This window comes from Glarea lozoyensis (assembly GCF_000409485.1).
Source record: "Glarea lozoyensis ATCC 20868 chromosome Unknown GLAREA12, whole genome shotgun sequence".
Taxonomy (NCBI): domain Eukaryota; kingdom Fungi; phylum Ascomycota; class Leotiomycetes; order Helotiales; family Helotiaceae; genus Glarea; species Glarea lozoyensis.
The window spans coordinates 302,257-318,122 of NW_007360986.1; the positions used below are offsets into that span (position 1 = coordinate 302,257).

The window sequence follows — 15,866 nt, forward strand, 5'->3', positions numbered from 1 at the left end:
GATGTGCGTGGACGGCAGGGGTTGGGAGATGTGGAGAGAACCTTGGAAGTGGGGATGATCTTGGACGAGAATAGAGGCCGAGAGTTGAGTTGATATATGAAAATGTTATTTGATTTATTCAATTTCCTAAGTTGGTATATGTTCAATTACTGGCTTTTTATTTAATTCACAGAAATCAAAATAACATAATTCAACCTACGAGTTAGGTAATGGACAGACTGTAACTGGGTAAATGAAGAAATAGGTGTAGAGAAGCCAGAAACTTGAATATTCCTACAAAAACAAATAATACATTTACATTTCTATATATTATAAAACACAAACCTAGAATATCTCGCGAATAATAAAATAAGTTTTAGTTACCTACCTACTAATCTAAGACTAAACAAGAAGTCGCCTTCGAATAGAGTATAAAAAGTCTTTTCTACTTTAAATAATTAATAAAATATTAATAATATTCTGTTTTAACTTACTAAATATATAATATTTCGTTAACTTAATCGAAGAATTATTATACTTCGACTCCTACTTAATTTTGTCCTCGGCGAGAATATACGACTTCTACCTTTATTCGAAACCAAAAGACTTTGACGACTTTAGCTTAATAAACACCTAATTAAAGCCAACATCCCCAAAACCATACTACATCAAAAATGATGGACAGGCAGTCCATCTACAGATAGGTATTTCACCTAGAAACTCTGACATTTATCCTACCCAGAATCTAGGTAAACACATATCTTAGACCAAGTTGAGTTAGTAGCCGCAAAATCAACGCCAATATCACCAAAAACATTCTCACGACCTAAAACAAATAGACAATCTATTCACATCTACTACCCTCCGCCCCTCTCCCCCCTTCCTCAATCCTCAATCACATAAAATTCATCTACTCATCACGCCCACCCTCATTTATAGCACAAACAAACTATACTCCATGCGTCCAACGCCTCATAATGCCAGTCAAACGCTCAATCGACCATTCATATAGCTCGGGCATCGGATGGATCTTTCTCTAATATGTATAACCATCGACCTCCGCTCCGGTATAATCATCAATTTCCACTTTCAGTGTAATCATTGACCCCCCTTCAGCACTTTATCAAACGACTCCCCCTTAACCGAACCCCCCGCCATGCTCTGTCTGACATTCCTCTTGAAGCCCTCGCGATTCTGTCGGAGATCCTCTGCGGCGTCTTTATTTAGGGGATCTGAAGCGTTGGGCTCGAGGAACAAAAACTACATTCACATTAGCCTTCATCCATATCCCCATATCCCCATCCCCCCCACTATTCCCCTTTCCCTCCTCCTCCCCCCCTCACCATAAACATAAATCGACATACCTGCAACCCCACAATAACCGCCTGCAAATTCAACACGGGTTTCCAATCCTCCCTCAGGATATTCAGACACACCTTCCCCTGCAGATCGATATTCGGATGGTAGATCTTCTCTTTACACAGGACTTTTGGGGCTTGATGCGGGAACTCCTGGGAGATCTCGAAGCTGAAGTGGAAGACGCCACCTTTGTACATGCCCTCGTCGGGCTCGATGATGACGTCGAAGTTGAGCACGTCGTTGGGGTCCGGGAAGTGCGTGTTCATGTGTTTGGGGAGGGAGAGGTCCGAGAGATCTGTGATAGTAGATGAGGTTAGTATGTGATCTGGGTAGGGGAAAGGGGGGGGGGGGGGAGGAGGAGGGAAAAGGAGGAGGGTGGAAGTACCTTTCTGAACCCGTAGTTGTGCTGCTGTGACTTTCTTCTTACGCACTCCGCCGCCGGCATCTGCGTTTGCTTCTTGCTGCTGCTTCTGTTTCTGTTTGGATGTTAGTGACTGAAATCTGCCCTCTCCCGTACTATGCTCGCCCATGCCATGCAAGCCCATCTATGCCTGCGCGCGAGGTCGAGGGCTTGAAAATACAAGATCCTCTCACAACATCCTCTTCCCCCAGAAACTCGCACGCAGATTTACATACCATCGACCATATCTTCAACATCTTGGCGGTATTTTATCCGTTCTCCCAAATGACAACCTGCTCTATCCGTCGTTGTATCGAAGTCTCAACTTTTGTGTTTTGGGGTTGGGCCGCCGGGACGACAAGGCTCGCGATTAGGTAGCCTTACGTGGATGACTGAGGTGGAGGGGTATTCGAAATTCGGAAATCACCACTTTAGGTGCTGGACAGCCACAAAATATTTTTCTTCTGGTCTAATTGTAGAAATATAAAAAAAACTTGAAGAACAGAGAACGTATGATTTGTGTTTTTTTGCTTAGGATATTCAGTCCGCTTATCTCGTGAGGTTATCGTGAAACTGGGATGTGAATGTTCCAGGTTACTTTCATCCAGTGACTCACTCATCAGTACCACACACGCTACTCGATGAAAGTATCAACGCCTGTACTTCCTCCCCCCAACATGGGCAATGATCGTATACTTAATCCAAAAAGCTCAAGTAAATGTAGCTTTTTAGGTCGAACTCATCCCTCTTTCATAAGAGGGTGTGCTGTCAGACTTGTAACACGCTAGTGGATAGAAATGTCAAAAAATTTACACTCAACAATATCGATTAATGTCATTGGTATATTCAAATTTCCATACAACTAAAACCCTCGAGCATGTAACCACAGTCGGCTTTCCGACCTGTGCAAAGAACGCCACTATGTGCAGATTGCGCAAAAAAGGCAAAGACATATCCCAAGTATTCTTACAAGGATCAACGAGATATCATAATCTAGAGCCGTAGCCCAAATTTTCAGATTCCACTCAAAATACCACAACTCGCTTTTTTTCTCATTATATGTACCGTCGCCCGCCAGATCTTAACGTCGGGCAAAGCAGCACATGATTCCAGATCGTCCCAAGAACCACATACATCCGATGAATCGAACAAGAGCCAGGACAGCGGTTGCGTAAAGGAGTGCTGTGAAGAACTTCTGTGTACGTGCTGCGGCATCGTAGCTTGACTGCATAAGGTATTAGTAAACCGCAATGTACGACTGGGTATTGAAACTTACAGAAAATCCAAACTTGTCGATACTATCACTGGTAATGACAACAGCGAGGAAGGCATTAGAAAAAATCCAGGAAATCAAAAGCTTGGTTCTGAAAGACTTGTAAGAATCTTCCAAACTCTTACTCTCCTCTTCAACCTCGGGAACAAATGGTTTCAAAGCACGCTTGACAGTAGCCTCAAACTGACTGTCAATATCCTCTTGTGGACGATCTATTTCTTCAATAACAGCACTTTTACCATCGCCCTTCGTTGTTTTCGCAGAAGGAAGTGCTTCAGCTTTATCAGATCCCTTGGTACCCCAAGAAACATCATGCCAATTACTGAATGCGTAAACCATCAAGATGTTGATGTAAGAGGACATGAGCAAAAGATATTGGCCGAAAGAGGTGAACATGTGCCATGGGTCGAGGTACATGAACGAGGCGACGAAGTACAATCCAAAGGTAGCCAACAAAGCAATAATAATAATACCACCACCTCCGTTGTCGCTTCCAAAGAAACTCTTGAAGAAATCACCGGTACCATCGCCGCCGAAAGTCGTGTTCATAATACCATTGACAGCCAGATACATGGAGAGGACGATGAGATATGCGTTGATCATTCCAAAAACAACGAAAGAGATCAAGTACGTGAGTTTAGATCCCTTTGGCCGATTTCCAAGAGCAAGGATGAATTGTGTGATTAAGAATCCGAGGTAGAGGTATTTGAGAATGGTGTTGATGATTGGGGTTGCAGTGTCTCCAAAAGGCCAGCCGTGCTTGTCGGTAGATGGATCGTTGGGATTGTCGCCTTTCGCCGGAGTACCTACAAGGTCCATGATAACAGTGGTAGTCAACCAGAAAGAAGCCAACATGAACCAGGAGAGGAACACACTGAAGACGTTGTAGATAAGTTGGATGTGGAGGAAGATCATTCGGACAAGATTGTGACCACTCTTGTACCTGTTTGTGATTAGCAAGTCGTTTTCAGTGATATGATGATATTTTGACTTACATTCGACCAAAGTGCATAATGGCGTACATACTGGCAGCGAATGAGCCGTTCAGCCATCTTCGACGTTGTCCAATAAATTCAGCAGCTCCTTCAGGTACATCGGTTTCACCCTTTGCAGCCTTGATGTAGGTCAAATGCCATTTTGATCCAGCCTTGGCCACCAATTCAAAACACAGAATTCTGTCCTCGGCCAAGAACATGTTCTTTTTGAAAATGTTCATACCCTCGATACCCTTCTTACCCAGCTTCTTGGATAGCGTGTGATCACCGTGGAAATATTGCTCCAGAGGTCGTCCCATAATTGCTCGGAATCGATACGCAGAGAAAGCTCCCGGCAACACACTGACATATCCAAAAGAACTCTCCAAAGGTTTATCCAGAATATTACTGATCTTGTACTCGAAATTCTGGCCTGCAACCAATGGATTCAGCAGCTTTCGTCCGCCCTTGCCTATGAGACTATTAGTACTTTTTTATTCTATACAGTAAATAATTAGGGTTATAGCATACCCAACATAGCGTGAATCTCTCCGCAAGCTCCTCCAAGATCTTTGTCATTGTAGAAACCTTCCCAGAGCGAGAGAAGAGATTTCGGACCAGGCTTCGTACCAGCATCAAGAAGAATGCAGACTTCTGGATTTAACAAACGACCAAACGCGTTGAAAAGCCATCTGTGGGAATTGATCTTTTTGGTGTTCTTTTGTTTCAAACAGAACATCATCTGGACTGGGGGAAAGGTCGCAGAGCTGTCATCGGTAGGCCGAATGAGCTGCTGGTTCGCAGTGACCGACAATTGAGTGGTGTACTCGAAGATATGGGCTACTGTCTCCTTGCCATCGACATCCTTCTTCATAACACCGTCCTGGTAGATTCCAATAGTCGCCAAGATATCCAATGTATTCTTATCACAAGGGTCGATACCATCGAAAACAAGGCACACGACAATCTTTTGCCAAGCGGGTCCGCCGACGTTCCAGAAATCGGATTTCTTCAGGTTTACGATATCGCGGATGTTTTGCATGACACCGTGGAGAGTACGGGCGGTCAGAGTTTTATCTTCGTTGTAGTAGGTAACGGCAATAAGAAGCTCGGTATGGCGATTATACATCGCAGGCCGTAGATTGTAACCATTCTTCAGTGTGAAGTCATCTGGATCGCAAGTAGCGGCTGTGTATCTCATATGGGTGAACTCCTCGCTGCTGGTGGCTTCGGCCTCGGCACGGTATTTCTGCTGAATAGCATTTTTGATAGCAGAAGGAACTGGATGGTTAAGACTCAAGACACTTCCCTGACCAAGCTTGATTTTACGTGTGGCATATCGCTTCAATCCTCCAGCCGCAGGTGCTTGACGCTGCTTCCAAGCCTCCGTGGAATCGGTATCTGCTCGTGAATACGGGGAGCCCGCACGACCATATGAATCGGCGTCCATTCCAACATTATACGCAGTGCTGCCTCCGCTGTATTCGCTGTTGTATGGCGCAGGAGTGCCCGCACCAGGTGCATAGGACTCCGTGAGACTGTAGGTGGAAGTTGGTCGCACAGGGGGTGTGCCAGTGCGGAGCGTTTGGTTGTCGTAAGGGGAAGCAAAAGGTCCAGGGGCTGAGTGCAGCAGAGGCTGGTTACCATCTTCTTCATCGTCGTGTGGTGGCAGATGGTACTAGAGAATGTCAGTAGGGACAAGTCAACTCGAATTTTGGATCGCTCACATTTCCAGCTCCAGGAGGCATATCCTGCAGATGGTGACCATCGTTGCCAAACCCTCCGTTGCCGCCAGGGTGAGCCATAATGAAGGTCTTGTCTAATATTGATGCAGAGGGGTATCGTTATGTTCAATCGCGATGGTCGAAGGTATTCGCGAGTCCCTGATGAATGGACGGGCTGAAAGGTTGATTGTTGAAAGAAAAGGGATGCCGCAAGAATGCAATGTTGATATGGGTCGACGTAGGGTTTCCGGGGTAGCCTGTCACCAACGTCAGAGCTACTTTTCTGGGCCACCTCGATCGCGAAGAGGTTGAAAAGAGGTTCTGAGAGGAGCGGTGGATTTAAGAGAAAGGAGACGGTGGTGGTTGTGAGATTTTCGTCAACACGGACAATACGATAGGAGGCTCTCGCCGTGGCTTGGTTGGTAGCTTTGGTTGGAAGAAATTCGGCTGCTGTTGGCTTGAATCGCTTGTCAATGTTTTACCTCAAAGACGGCTGTGAATGGCGACAACCCTGCACTTGAGGCGGTGCAAGAAACAAATTCTAACAAAACACCCAACGAACAAAGAGAGAACCAGTCAAGTGCAGCAAACCGTACTACCCATTAATACGAGCTATATTATATTCAAATTTGCTTTCGTTTGCCACATTATTCAACGGTCTGTCGCATATCCATCTCCTATCCTCTGCAGAGTGAATCTTCCTATCAAAACTGACAGAAGCACTGCTGAGCTGGCTCGACGCGCTTGATGAACATGAAACAGAAGATCGGCACAACTTCTTGAATCAATGGATGAGAATCAATCGGATTCAACCCCACCAACGTCATTTCTTGGAGTAATGCAGTATCCTGCATTCTAGAATATTGGAAGTACATCTATATTATTTCCAGTTACTTTTCTTCCCATCAAGATCAATCTTTAGTTTGGTAGGTAAATAAACACTGCGGCAGTCTCAGCGTTTACGCGGCTCCACTCCCGAATTTAGATCAGGGGTCGTGCTAAATTTAGTATCAACCGCCTCGTTCGGAGCTGCAGTCAGCAAAATCCGATGAGCGGCAACGAAAATTCTATACTCGCCGCACTCGTGTATGCTTCAATAGAAGCTAAGCTCTCAAAGCGCTCGGGAAGTTTTCAAGAGACTCTTTGTTTTGACGACCTGAAAGATATGAGCTCTTTTGTTTGGTGACGGTTTCAAAGAGAATTGAACCTCGGATGATTCTCTAGCTTCCCTTCTGTACCTGAGCGTCTGCCACTACTCACTTCTGACCTACTAGTATATCCTCAAGAGTTTTGACAGATTGGGCTTGGTATGCTCAGTGTTGAAAATGATACGATTCGTGGGAACGCTTTGAGCCCTAACCTTTCGAGCTGAACGTCGTGTAACTCGAGAAGGCTACGTGGTTGGTGCTCGTTGTTGTCATGTTGGTATTCATTTCGTATAATAATCGTGGACCCCAATTGGCCTTCGTCAAATGTGATGTTGGTAAGATTCGCTTGTAGAAAACATCAAGGTTCCTTGTAGATATAAGTCAATCGATGCATTTCAGTTGGATACTTAGCTGAGAAAAAGCCACTAACGGCATTTGCAGGACTGTTTAACTGCAAGTCCATGATGGGATCCTCTGCAACGACGAATTGCAGATACAGAAGACATAAAGTGCTTCGTATCTACAGCCTGCATACCTCAGTCAGATATCGTCCTCTTCAGAAAAGCCTAGTATCTCAGGTCTTTCCCGTACAAGCTGACACTTGGGCGGCTGGGGTCAAAGTATTTCCATTGAGAATAAACTTTGGACGGCTGCGTGTAAAAAAGACCATGGAATCGTTGATGTAGCAGAGTTCGTAGACATGTCGTATTTAGCGGTCGAAGACGTCTTCCTGAAAAGTGGTCCTGATGTGAAAGATATGCAGATGAGAATCGTAGGCTTTCCTAAGGGTATCTAAAATATCGTGAAGAAGAGCAATAAGTATTCTGGCAAAGACGATATGGCAAGATGGAAAAGACGCAGAAGTAGCTCGCCTTGAAAGTCCAAGACCAGAAGAGGAACTCCTTTTGAAACCTTCTAGAATGTAAATGTCGATAAGTTCCAAACAAGGCAATCTCTGTGTACACTCCAATCTGCAGTGACAAAACAAAGGAAGACAGAAGGATGAGTATGCTAGAAAATGGTGTCATTCGGCAAACATCATCTCTGAACTGGGAAATTGGCGTAAGAATATCTGCAACTGCAACTGCCACGGAACCCGGACAGGTGCTTCGCCATGAAATACTTCGGGGAGCAAAGAGTAGCAATTTCGAGAGACCAAGATCATTGTTCTCCTAAGCTGACGAAGACTGGAATAGCAACCTGCATCTTACTTCGCACGATGGAAGTCGTCCACCACAGCCCTACCAAAAACTATTATTGACTTCGAATAAGGTTATCTGGAATCTGGGATATCTTCAGCAAACCATGCGTTCCCGTGGAAATGGCTGAATCAGAAACATCTCTAACACGAGAATAATATATTCGTTGCCGGCTTCTGAAGATTGAAAACACTGTTTGATGGGGCCAAGACTGAGACGTTTCGTTATGGAGTCCTTCGTACAGAGTGGGTAACAATCATCGATGAGTGGAGGAGGCGCAGCGCTTCCATAATTCTGACTGCCCTGTCCTCGTTGAGATGAAGATTCAGCCCATCAATTGACTGTGCTTTATTATCATCCTGTGGAGGTCGAATTAGCGACGTAGAGAATAGAGAGTAACCTTAAGACAACGTATAAATAATTGATATTCGATGGTTGTTCTTCCATCTCATTGGATCTACAAGCATTGACCCTTCAAATTAGGTTGTCCGGTCGAGATTCATCCTCCTTGTGCCTGGTGGTGTTCGGTTATTCGCATGTCGAATGGAAAGCGTTTGCTCCAGTATCCCAGGCGTGATCGAGGAGAATTTCATCGTATCAACGGCCGCGATACTGAAGGCCTGGATATCCAGTTTCCCTCCCTGCATTCTGCCGGTGTAATGGTCGTGGGAACAAAAGCAGCTGCATGTTATTCCGCTATCTGTCGTCGATTGGGTTAATCGTGTGTGGTTCAAACACCCCTCCGCACTGCCGCCTTTTCTTTCCTTAACTGTCAGACGGCTTCCTGAGGCTTTTTCCTGCGGCCCCTGGCCCACTTTAAATCCACTAGCTCGACGGTCAGTCTCCACCAGGCCATCTGGGCAGCGGAGCGGGTGGGCAAGTGAAGGCAAAGACCCGCCCATGGCCACACTCCTTCGATTGCTGATCGATCCTTCATCGACTCCGTCCTGATCACCTACACCTTCAACAACACGCGAGCGTTGGGATTTTCAAGGACCACCACCGTTCAAACAAAACATCGGCCTCGAGATCTCATACTTTGCTGTCCATGTAGTCGTCGCAAGCCGCATCTTGCCCTCATCCGCAACCCAAGAGCTTGTTCTCTCCCACACTCGTTTTTCCTTCCCGTCTTCTCTTCCACCTTGCTGCGACCTGCGACCGTGGTCTTGTCCCCGACGTCCTTTACGATAACGGAAACTTGCACCATCTCGAACAATTACCTTCTTCGTCGAACGATTTAACTGTGTTGGATCTTGTAGCACTGTATCAAACTTTTAGTTGTAATCTCGACGACTCAGACCTTACCGCGATATCTGTCATCCGCTATTACTCTTCATCGACCGTCAATCATCACCCAACGTTCGATTCTGTTCAACGATTAAAGCGCACGCGTGCTGCACATACCCTTTGATCACTTAGTCGACATTGTTAGATAATTGCGGACGATAACCATATCAGTCTCGTTTCTCCTTCTCCATCCACCGCTCACCATGGCGTACTTCGAGCCAGGTTAGCACTTAACGAAGCCTCCCTGGTCGATGAAATAACTGACATCCCTCTAGCCTCATTCAATTCTCTTTTCCGTCGGTGTGTTACTTGCGACGACACAGCCCAGACATCATGTCCCTCATCCTGCCCAACGGGTCAAGTTTGTGGTCAAATTCCTCCTACCTGCGACACCTGCCAACATATGACATGCGTACCTGATCCCAACGCAGCAGCATCTGTATCGCCTACGAAATCTTCGAGCACGGGACCTAACGCTGGTGCTATCGCTGGAGGTGTTATTGGAGGAGTGATAGCGATAGCTGTGGCGACCTACTTAGTATGGCGATTCTGTATCAAGCCGAGAAGACAACAATTCGAGCAGGAAGAATGGGCAGAGGAGCACGAGGAGCAGACAGATGCAGAGAAGGAATTTACGATGAGACGGGACGCCAGAGCCTCCACACATACAGTTGGCTCGATCGCTTCCACAGTCTTATCAAGAGCTTCCAATATCATACAAATCGCATACATCCCAGGCGTTACCAATCGATCCGATCCTTCAACGCCAGGCCTTCTCGTACCACCCGTTCCACCGATCCCAATTGCTCTTTCATCCGCTGCAAGTACCCCACGATTCGAACAGGAACACTTCTTCATGCCAGGCGAGCTACGAGATTCGACATATTCTGGAATTAGCGACCGAACATCATATGCCCGGACAAGTGTTGCCTCAACAATCTACGGCAAAAACGCAATCGTCTCTCCAATACCAGCTCAAACTGTCATTCGAGGAAAAGCTGCCGTGGTTAGCGTCAGGTCAAATGGTGCAAATTCTCCAGGCGACATGACACCACCAGTTCCAAGCGTCGATTACAGCAAATACCAATCTTCAATGGGTAGACCACCTAGTGCTGCTTTCTCTGTCGGGTCAACATTCTTGAATAGTGCCAGTGCGGCTACACAGGTTAAGCCTCAGGTCATCAGCATGAAGAAGTCTCGTTCAACACTCGGGGACGATCAGAGCGATACCCTTTTACCACCAGATTCCCCCGCAAACGGCATGTTTGGTTCACCCATACACGGAACCACCAGCCCATTCCGGGATCCTCCCATCCAACGATCACCCAGTCATGGCTCACTCGGTGCAGTTACCAAAATATCTAACGGTTCCATGAGAGACTCTACCCCTTTTGGAGATGAACACGAAATGAAGCATTAAATACCTGACGTATTGTTGGCTATTGTTGCGGGAGAAACTCCTTATAAAATTGGATTGGTCAATAACCATTCGAGTTGCAAATACTCATCACACGCACGACCTCATTGAGATTCTTATGTCTATATTCACAACTATTCTGATGGGATTTTTGGCGTACTAGGGGAAATTGGGAAGATATCTAAGCCATATTTTTGGATGGAGGCTACCTTTGATAGCTATCATTGAAGCAATTAGATAATGATAACAACGCTCTTTGCGAACCACAGTGTTTCAGATTATGCTTTTCTCCTAGCGACTTGTCCTGCCTTTGACGAGTAATTTGTCTAGCTTTCCCACCTCCATGCTCATTCCGTGCTCCAGTCAACCCGTTCCCGGGAAAGTAAAAAATCTGCTCTCTTCTTCCGAGGGAAATGCCTGATGAGGATAAAGCGTTCAGGAGCCAGGTGCCTAGAAGTGACGTTTCCACTCGCCAACGTTAATCAATATCAGATGGTAATGACTAGTCTCTCAGAATGGGATGATAAAAAGGAGGTATTGCGTTTGCTATCATATCATTTTTCTTCTTCAGTTCCCCGGATACCCTGTACGGTAGTTGTATCTTTTGAAAGCTGCCCGATTTTCCCAACGGGGCTTCCTCGCTCGTGCCAGAGCACAGGTATAGACGAGTTCTAGACCAGCACATATGTGCTCGTTGAAGTAGTGATTGACATGATCATCGACTTGGGCTCTTGCGTTGCTGGGTCTTTGAACACCCCACTCTTCCGCTAGGAACTGAGAGCGTAGGGAGTGCCAGTGAGAACGTTGGGCGCTGCTTTTATCCGTGCACCGCTGGGAAAGCCTGCATTGAATGCAGTGCCGTGAGCGAGAGGGAAATGCATTTCTATCGACCAACACCCAGGATTCTGCTGGGCACGAAAATTTGACACGCCTTTTTTCTGTTTGCCTGTGAACAACGTGGTCTGCGTTGCCAGCCATACAAATAGTCGATTGCTTGCCAGCAGTAGTGAGACGCCATTATCGAATTGTTTTCTCCACTTGGACCGTTGCCGTTGCGCTGCCCCTCCACCAACTGCCCGCCGTCTCTGCTTCCGACAGGTGCTACTGAGAGCTACAGCACCGCACGAAGAAAATAGTTCCTCGACTCTGGACTGGTGGCCGACGTGGACCCTTACAGATTATTCGAACGAAGAGGAGGAAGATTATATCGACCCGACGCTACACACAGAATCAGCCAATTCTCTCCTGCCAGACCACTGAGGCACGCATTACTGCTGCGACCGCATTTCAACTATTGGTTACTATCGCTGGTTCTGACACTGGCATTGACTGGCAGACGAGACGGTATCTTTCCATCCCGACCGCCGTCGCAGCTCTCTATCGACATCATCATCCCCCACGAAGCTCGACCCCGACAACTCTTCTCTCTCTGCAGCATTTCCTCCATTCACTTGGAATAGCTTCAATAGCCCCTCGACACCAGCTCCACTCGTCGTCCAGCCCAGCTTGACCCCCATCCCAACCGCGCCGCCTGCTATCGCCCACCCTACCCGAATCCCTCCTCGCTATCGTGCCGAAATCCCTCCACAAGCAAGCACAGGCGGAAGTCCGAGCTTTCTCTGATACCTCCTGCCAAAAAAATAGCCAAATCGTGGTCTCCGCTCCTGATCGCCAGTTATCGTTCGTAGCGAGAGGCGGATCGTGTTTACTGGTCCCTGGATTGTGTTGTTGGATTCACCACTGCCTGACCCGAGACCCGCGACTTGCTGCTCGACGCCCCTCGTTTGAAACCCCTTCGCAATCATGTCGGGCAAGATGGTATTGTACAAGCTGGTGGTGCTTGGAGATGGAGGTGTAGGAAAGACGGCGTTGACTATTCAGTTGACGCTACAACATTTCGTTGAAACTGTGAGAAAATATCTCCTGTCAACGGCTCAAGCTTCGTTTGACAATCTTTGACATGGACTAACCATACTTACAGTACGATCCCACGATTGAAGATTCGTACCGAAAACAAGTGGTTATAGATGGTCAGTCATGTATGCTGGAGGTATTAGACACGGCAGGTCAAGAAGAATATACAGCCCTACGAGATCAGTGGATTCGTGACGGAGAGGGATTCGTATTAGTGTACAGCATATCATCACGATCATCCTTCACCCGAATCACACGATTCCACAACCAAATCCAACGAGTCAAAGAATCCTCCGCCTCCTCACCCACCTACCCCGGCTCACCACTCTCCTCCACCATGCCACAAGCTCCCGTCCCTATAATGCTCGTTGGAAACAAAAGCGATCGAGTAACCGAACGAGAGGTGTCCACCCAAGAAGGCCATGCCTTAGCACGCGAATTAGGATGTGAATTCGTAGAAGCATCAGCGAAGAATTATATCAATGTGGAAAAGGCATTCTACGATGTCGTTAGACAGCTCCGCAGACAGCGGATACAAACGAGTCAGAAATTACCTACGACAGGCGGGAAACAGAGAACGCAAACTTCGGAATCGAGTCAGCGAGATAGTGATCGCATATACAGACATAAGCCCAAGAGTCGGAAATGCGTCATATTATGAGACCGCTCTCTTCATACTTTTTTGGACGGCGATTGGGAGTTTTTACCTTCTTTGCATAGCTTTTTTCTTCCTTTTTAGCTACGTTTGGTTGGACTTATGCTAGGAAAGACACTGCTTGTTTCTTCATGATGCCAGAGACATCATGAATACACCATTAAATCACAACTTCTATCATCGATATTAGGGGACGCTTTGTGTACGCGTCTTTTTCCCATTCTACCACAACCCCCCAATACTACACAACATCTACAAATTCCGGATGGCGAACGGAGTCTTAAAAAAGAATGAGGGCTGGCATTTGGGCGTCTTTTTCATGTTTTGTTGGCTTTTGTTTTAGGGAGGGGTGGAAGAGAGAGGATGTTTGGGAGGGGTGAGGTGAGGGGAGGCACGTTCTCTCGGTTGATGTGGGGGATTGTGTTTCTTGGTATCTACGCGGCTGGTTCTGAGAGTGAAAGAGGTTCACCAGGATGTTTCCATGGCTGGCGTATGGATTTTTCTTGCTTTGTTTGTTGGGGTGATTTTTTGGTTTGGACCCTAGTTGAAGATTTCGTGGTTTGACTGTTTGGTTGGTTTTGGTGGATGGGCTTCGTCTTTTTCTGGTGCGTAAGGGGAGGGGTTCTTCTTGTTAGGTGGGTGGGAGGATTTGCTGCTTGTGGGGATGGAGAAGAAGGGGTATATTGTGATGGGGAGGTATAAGAGATCTGAGTTGATGAGGGTGGTGTGGGGATGGAGAGTGGTATATGACCCGTGTGGTATCAAGGAATAGAAGATGTCGATTCAAATTCGAGTTGATCAAAGGGATATGTATATGGGATTGTTTGCTCCGCTTGGTACCTTTGGTAAAATCTATCCCGGGCTAGCTAGCTACTGCTTGAAGAATAGCTAGAGGATCGATGGTTGGGGGGTGTGGAATATTAAGAGTTTGATCTACGTCTATGCTCTGTTTTTTTTTTTTTGATTCCGTCTTATATGTGGAACCCATTTTTGTCTTTGACGGTAAGTTGAGCGCGTTGACTACATTTTGTCCCATCACACACATCCCTCATGTGTATTCTGACCGTCGATAGCTGGACGTCTTCCCTTCTTCCCTTCTTCCCTTCTTCCCTTCTTGGCTTAGGTATGAGGGGCTCAGGTACGGCACAGATGATGGATACGGAAGCGGAGAGGCGGCCATATTGTACGACGGGAGGTTGACCAATTTGTCGTGCGTGCGTGTGTGCGTTTTTTCATGAATAGGGGATAACCTTATACATGGGTATAAATTATTGTATAAAGGCTATTCATGTACCCCCCCCCCCCTTTCTCTAAGGTTATCGAACCTACGATGTAGGGGTTTTTTTTTCTCACGGTCTGAAGAATTTCGTTCGTGGCTAGCCTAGCTTTTTTCGAGCCTGGGTTTTGGATTTTGGGGGTTGGGTACGGGCCGTACCCGTATACTACCCGTTCCCGTGATGGGAGTCTGTATGTGGGATGGGGAGGGTATGTGATTGTGATGAAAGCATTGGAACGCTGCATAACCTTACCTAGGGAGGGAGCTTGGCGATGCTGTTTGGGAGTTGTGCAAATACGAGCCGAGGGATGTGAGTGTGGCTTTTCCCGGTGGAGAGGTTTTTGGAGGTTTCTAGCGGTGTATTGCGTGTGTGAGTCTACGGATTGAATTGAGCAGAGGGGGGAGGTGGAGGAAAAGGGATGTTGGTGCGGAGCTGGTTGTCTCTCTAGAAGGAATGTAATTGTTGATTTGGGATAGGTGGATGGGAGAGGTGGGCAGATGAAGATGATACTCACGAACCACGAGTACGAGTTCTCGTGGAGGAGGGAGACAACGTGGATAGACGTGGGGGTCAGGTGCTTCTCGTGCTCGGCTTCAAGCGAAAAACGTGTAAACCTCCCACGGAAATTCTCCTTGTGGGAGCACCTTTCTGAGGATTCTTGGGGAAGGTTGATTAGGGCATTTTGGGCACGATCGACTGGGTTTTTGAGGCGGTGACTCCGTGGTTGGTAAAAGCGACGATGCGGAGGGTTTTAGGTATGAGGAGAGGGAGGTGAAATATATTAGTACGTCCCTCATATGGCATACATATATATAAACTCATATCTTGAAGTATATCACTTAGCATCACATACTAACAAGATGTTAAAACCCCAGAAATCCCTTTCCACTCAACCACACCTAGGTACTTATTACATCAAAAGGGATTTAACCCTCGGTTCTATGTTCTGTAGGGTGTTAATTGACCGATCAAAGCTGTATTTTTACATTTTTGTTTTCAGTCGTCGAAGAATCGGAGGATGCAGAATCGTAGGGAAAGATCTGCTGCATACATATAGTATGCATGGTAGAGTTCGGCGGTGCCGAGGTGAAATAACATCCAACGTCAACTTTTGTCTGAAGTGTATTTTGTTTTGGCATGAGGTTGTTCGGGGATGGAGATGTGTATATTCTCTAATCTCAACTTCACTTCACTTCCTACTCATCCCCAATTCCAATTTCGAAATTCAACCTCCAAGACACCCGTCTCTATCTATCGAAA

General features: G+C 46.6%; 3 protein-coding genes across 3 annotated transcripts; 2 read left to right on the forward strand and 1 right to left on the reverse strand.

Moving 5' to 3' along the window:
- Positions 1 to 1,077: 1,077 nt before the first annotated feature.
- GLAREA_10569 (UBC-like protein) lies at positions 1,078 to 5,790 on the reverse strand (the record flags this gene model as incomplete). The annotated part of the gene is made up of 9 exons (XM_008079670.1): positions 1,078 to 1,239; positions 1,344 to 1,633; positions 1,724 to 1,814; positions 2,709 to 2,818; positions 2,873 to 2,963; positions 3,015 to 3,954; positions 4,007 to 4,457; positions 4,517 to 5,663; positions 5,713 to 5,790. The coding sequence occupies 9 exons, from the start codon at positions 5,788 to 5,790 to the stop codon at positions 1,078 to 1,080; spliced, it is 3,360 nt and encodes a 1,119-aa protein (XP_008077861.1).
- Positions 5,791 to 9,546: 3,756 nt separating this feature from the next.
- Positions 9,547 to 10,763, forward strand: GLAREA_10570 (uncharacterized protein; the record flags this gene model as incomplete). Its single annotated transcript, XM_008079671.1, has 2 exons — positions 9,547 to 9,565; positions 9,619 to 10,763. The coding sequence occupies 2 exons, from the start codon at positions 9,547 to 9,549 to the stop codon at positions 10,761 to 10,763; spliced, it is 1,164 nt and encodes a 387-aa protein (XP_008077862.1).
- Positions 10,764 to 12,563: 1,800 nt separating this feature from the next.
- Positions 12,564 to 13,335, forward strand: GLAREA_10571 (P-loop containing nucleoside triphosphate hydrolase; the record flags this gene model as incomplete). Its single annotated transcript, XM_008079672.1, has 2 exons — positions 12,564 to 12,668; positions 12,742 to 13,335. 2 exons carry the CDS (start codon positions 12,564 to 12,566, stop codon positions 13,333 to 13,335), a joined length of 699 nt encoding a protein of 232 aa, XP_008077863.1.
- Between the last annotated feature and the right edge of the window lie 2,531 nt (positions 13,336 to 15,866).